The sequence below is a fragment of the Austrofundulus limnaeus genome, unplaced genomic scaffold (assembly GCF_001266775.1).
Source record: "Austrofundulus limnaeus strain Quisiro unplaced genomic scaffold, Austrofundulus_limnaeus-1.0 Scaffold2299, whole genome shotgun sequence".
In the NCBI taxonomy this organism is placed as follows: Eukaryota; Metazoa; Chordata; class Actinopteri; order Cyprinodontiformes; family Rivulidae; genus Austrofundulus; species Austrofundulus limnaeus.
The window spans coordinates 16,889-21,176 of NW_013954701.1; the positions used below are offsets into that span (position 1 = coordinate 16,889).

Genomic DNA, 4,288 nt, shown 5'->3' on the forward strand with positions numbered 1-4,288 from the left:
CCCCAACACACGGTACACGCACTAACATGCTTCAAACTCCATGTTGCTTCATGAAAATCAAACTAATCATGTTTAAGTGTTTCTAATGTTTTTACTGAAGTTTGTCACTTTTCCTGCACTTTATTCTTTAATGTTGGCAGAAATGTTTACATGTGCTTTACCTACTGAAACCGAACAAATCCTTATTTTTATGCACATCTGTGAACAGGGAAATATTGTTTGTTTGAATGAGATGAAAATGGGAATTGATGTAAACCGTTTAACCAGGGGCTTTTATTTTGAAAACTAGGGCATTACACAGCTTCCTCCAGTTCTTACCTTTAGTTTGACACCCTTATGAAAAATGAAAAATGTCAAAAGGCTTTTAAGGAATTTCGGGGGCAACTGTTAAGGTGCTGGTTATTATTTTTCATATTTTTTATATTCATCTTATTTTTTAAATGTTGCTGAGTTATTTAGGGAACCCATTCTGCTCATGCTTACCTCGGGCTGTGAGTTTGTTCAGCTTCTGCGAAAATAAAACTAAAATAAAAGAATCATTCAGAAAATGTCATTTCTCTCTTTTTATGAAGAACAGGAAACATCATCCAACAGCAACAACATTTCATAGAAAAGTAAATTTATTACCACAAAATAGGACTTCCTGTTTGTAGTGCATAAATAGGTTTGATGTGAAAACGGCACAACGTGGGAGGAGGGGGCATCTCCACGTCTGAGAGGTGAGCACCCGGGAGAAAAAAGGCACTGAAACAGTAACACAGTGTTATTACCCAGAATCCTCTCTCTGCCACCACCGACCCCGGCGCCTAGACCAATCAGGAGGCTTCATCAGCACCGAGGAACGTGTGGCGCCCAGAGGTCACAGGACGTCTTTAAAAACACAAAGGTTTCATTTTTTTATACATTTTTCTCTGTCAGCTGATAAAACAGCTCCAAACCTCCAACATTGTGCTTCAAAATAAAATCACTTTTTTTATAAGAGACGCACTGAAGCCAAGCCATTCCTGTTTTTTTTAAAGTGCTTGAAATATATATTTTTAAACTCTGCAATCATCAGTTTTATGTCCACTAGTTTTCAGAGAGTCTTTAAAATAAGTCACATTTATTTTACTGCTTCCAAACACCCAGCAGAGGAAAATTAAGTTCAACTTCCTTTTAAATAAACTTTGACCTCCAGCTGCAGGAAGTAAAAGATCCGTCTGCTGTCGGACGCCACAGAGCTGCTGCTTAAAACCAAAACATCCAGTTCAAAACAAACCGATGAGGAAAAGCAACATTTCAGTGGAAATAAAATCAGATTTGTGTTTATCGTGAGCTCTGACAGGTGAATTACTTGTCAAATAAAAACCTGGAGCTTTGTGAGAATAAAATCACGCAGACGTACAAAATATATAAATACGTAGAAAAGATCTGTTTTGCTACACTTCTGCACCTGTGGTTATATTAACTGAGATGAAAAACAGTTTTTCATTAAACTGAGGAAGTTTTAGACCTTTTAGAAAATAAAGCTGACTGTTCCTCAGCAGCAGGAGGCTCTGATGAACAAACTCATTCTTGATATTTTTGGCAGAACAGACTTGGTCAGAGCAGGAAGGGAAGGCGTGTCTTTTTTTTTTCTGCACAAATATCTAAACATGTTACGTACATCCAGATTTTAAAAAAAATCTGCTACGAAGGACAGAGTTCATGTCAAAATAAAGTCCGGACCAGTCTCCTTCCTTTGGCCTTGATTCGAGGAAATGTGGCGCTCGTCTCCGTGCTGATTGGCTGCAGGCCGAGCGGGGCGTTCCCACCTTTCCTCTTCAACAGGAAGTCCACGCTGGCTGAAGTCATGGCGTAGAACACGTTTCCTGTGGCAGGAATGACCAGCTCTGCATCCAGAGGACAGGCACTTTAATAAATATTTATTAAATATGAAAGCTACTTTTTTATTATTTCACATTTTTAAATATTTAAAACAATAAGTGCAGATTTTAGAGGTGAAACAATCTAAGCTTTTATCATCGCGAACATTTTTCATCAGACAGAAGTGACAGTTCATTCAGACACAAAACTTCCTGTTTTGTTACTCAACACCACAGCTTTATTTTGAAATGCTCATCTTTGACAGCCTTACTTCCTGTTTTGATCACTTTTACACCTGCGTCCAAAAAACGTTACTTTTCATATTGTGATATCCAGTCTTCAGCAAACAGATTTTATACAGTTTGTCCAGTTTTATCTGTATTTATAGTATATTGTATGATGTACGTATTTATAAATATGAATAAATCCCTTATTGTGAAACTGTTTTTTACCTTTTCCTTCAGGCAGAAGTTGGATCAGCTCATATCTGGACGCCTGTTTGGGGTCCTGATTGTGCTTCTCCAAGGCGGCACTGATCACAGCGGGGGTCTTATCGTTGCTCGTGACCTGGAAGAAACAGGAGAGCATGAAGAAATAAAATATGGCCTCCAGAGCATCCTGAGGAGCTGACTCTGATCGTTCAGGTTCTGCAGCCTCTCCCTGCTGGTTTGGGTCTGGTACCAGTATGCTTCGGTACAGGTTTCCGTCATGCAGGTCCATCCGGATCCTGACGATCCGCATGTCGGGCCCGGACCCCTGGACGTGACCCATGGGGTTGGTGCCACACGACGCAGACCGGCGGTGGGACTTTGTGGGAGAGGACGGAGTCAGGGAGGCGGGGCTGGACTCGTTGGTCGGAGGGGACGTGTCCACGTCCAGGCAGGAGACGGACGGAGACCTCATGTGCTGCAACAGGAAGGACACAGAGGGTCTTCAGAATTTAACACGAACGTAGGACTCAGACCTAAACACAAGTTTGATAAGAATTACTAATAAAAACATTTTCTGTAAAAAGGCAGCGAAAAATCTGAGAACTGAAGAAGTTAGCTAAAATACAAAATAGGACATTTTAGCTAAAATCTAACAGTAACAAAAGAAAACTAGATAAAAGTATCAAAAGGATAGCTAAAAGCTAATAGTACCAAAAGGTGCAATACATAACTTAAAAGCTTTAAATAACAAAAACCTTTAGCTATTTTTAATTTTGGACTAAACGGTAGCTGAAAGTAGGTTAGCTAAAAGCTAATAGTAACAAAAGGCTAGCTAAAAGGAGCAATAGATATGCTAAAAGCTTTAAATAACTAAAACCTATAGTTTGAAAATAAATGTAGCTAAGAGCTAGTTGAAAGTAGGAGGTTAGCTAAAGGCTAATAGTACCAAAAGGCTAGCTAAAAGGAGCAATACATGTGCTAAAAGCTTTAAATAAAAAAAACCTTGTTTGAAACTAAAAGTAGCTAAAAGCTAGTTGAAAGTAGAAAAATAGCTAAAAGCTAATAGTACTAAACGAAATGCAGCAAAATGTTAGAAAAGGACAAAACAAGGCAGTAAGCTGAAGCTGATTTAAAACAGAAGAAGAATTTTGAGGGAATTGAAGAGCTCAATACGTTTCTGTAGAAAATATCAGTAAATAAAGTTTAATATTTTGAAAAGAACAAAAGTTTCGAAAACCAAATTCACCCTAAATCAGCTGAACATTTTGATAAATGAACATTTAAAATACCACAAAGTTTGCAAAAGTATTTCAACTACAAATAATGTACAGAAAAATAAAAAATGAGAAAATAAGAAAACAATGTGAAAAGCTAAAAACCAGCTTCAGTGAATTACCTTTGTGAGTTTAGACAGAAAGTTGTTGACCGGAGAGTGAAAATAAAACAGACTGTCGTTGTCAGTAGCCAGGCTGCTCCGGGAGGCACTCAGACTGCAAACAAACAAACAAACAAACAAACAAACAAACAAACAAACAAACAAACAAACAAACGAGGCTGTAAACAACTCAGATAACCACACACAGGCAAACTACACATTTTCCTTTTGATTTTATTTTTAATAACTTGCTTTGCGAAATCAAGAGTGCTAAATTTTGTCTTCATATATAATTTAAAAAATGTCTGACATTTAACAGGTAGTTCTGTGCTTTTATTGTGAAAGCTTAATTCCAAACCTTCCTGGTTTATACGTCAGAGTCTCAGTTGTACCAGTCAACATGTACATTAATTATACATGTCTGGATAATAACAGGTCCTTAGAGACTAAATTAAAAGATCAGCAGAGCCTAACAGGTTCTGAGGAAACTAACCTGCAGCTGTGAATGAACATTAACAACCGAGGCTTCTCCAACATCTACCCACAAGTCTCTGATTTAAACCTTTATGTTCGTGTGTGTGTGTGTGTGTGTGTGTGTGTGTGTGTGTGTGTGTGTGTGTGTGTGTGTGTGTGTGTG

At 38.1% G+C, this 4,288-nt stretch overlaps 2 protein-coding genes across 2 annotated transcripts in view; one reads left to right on the forward strand and one right to left on the reverse strand.

Annotated features, from left to right (window-relative positions):
* Window positions 1-368, forward strand: part of dnase2 (deoxyribonuclease II, lysosomal) — a gene marked incomplete at its 5' end in the record, with an annotated part of 2,011 nt that extends 1,643 nt beyond the window's left edge. Inside the window, 1 exon segment of the mRNA XM_013999457.1 lies at window positions 361-368. Within this exon segment, the coding sequence (XP_013854911.1) occupies window positions 361-368 (8 nt within the window).
* A 180-nt stretch (window positions 369-548) lies between these two features.
* On the reverse strand, window positions 549-3,766 carry LOC106510746 (ral guanine nucleotide dissociation stimulator-like 2; the record flags this gene model as incomplete). Its single annotated transcript, XM_013999458.1, is given in 4 exon segments — window positions 549-1,871; window positions 2,298-2,412; window positions 2,527-2,751; window positions 3,673-3,766. Coding segments are annotated over 4 exon segments (616 nt in total), but the record flags the coding sequence as incomplete, so codon positions are not given.
* Window positions 3,767-4,288: the final 522 nt, after the last annotated feature.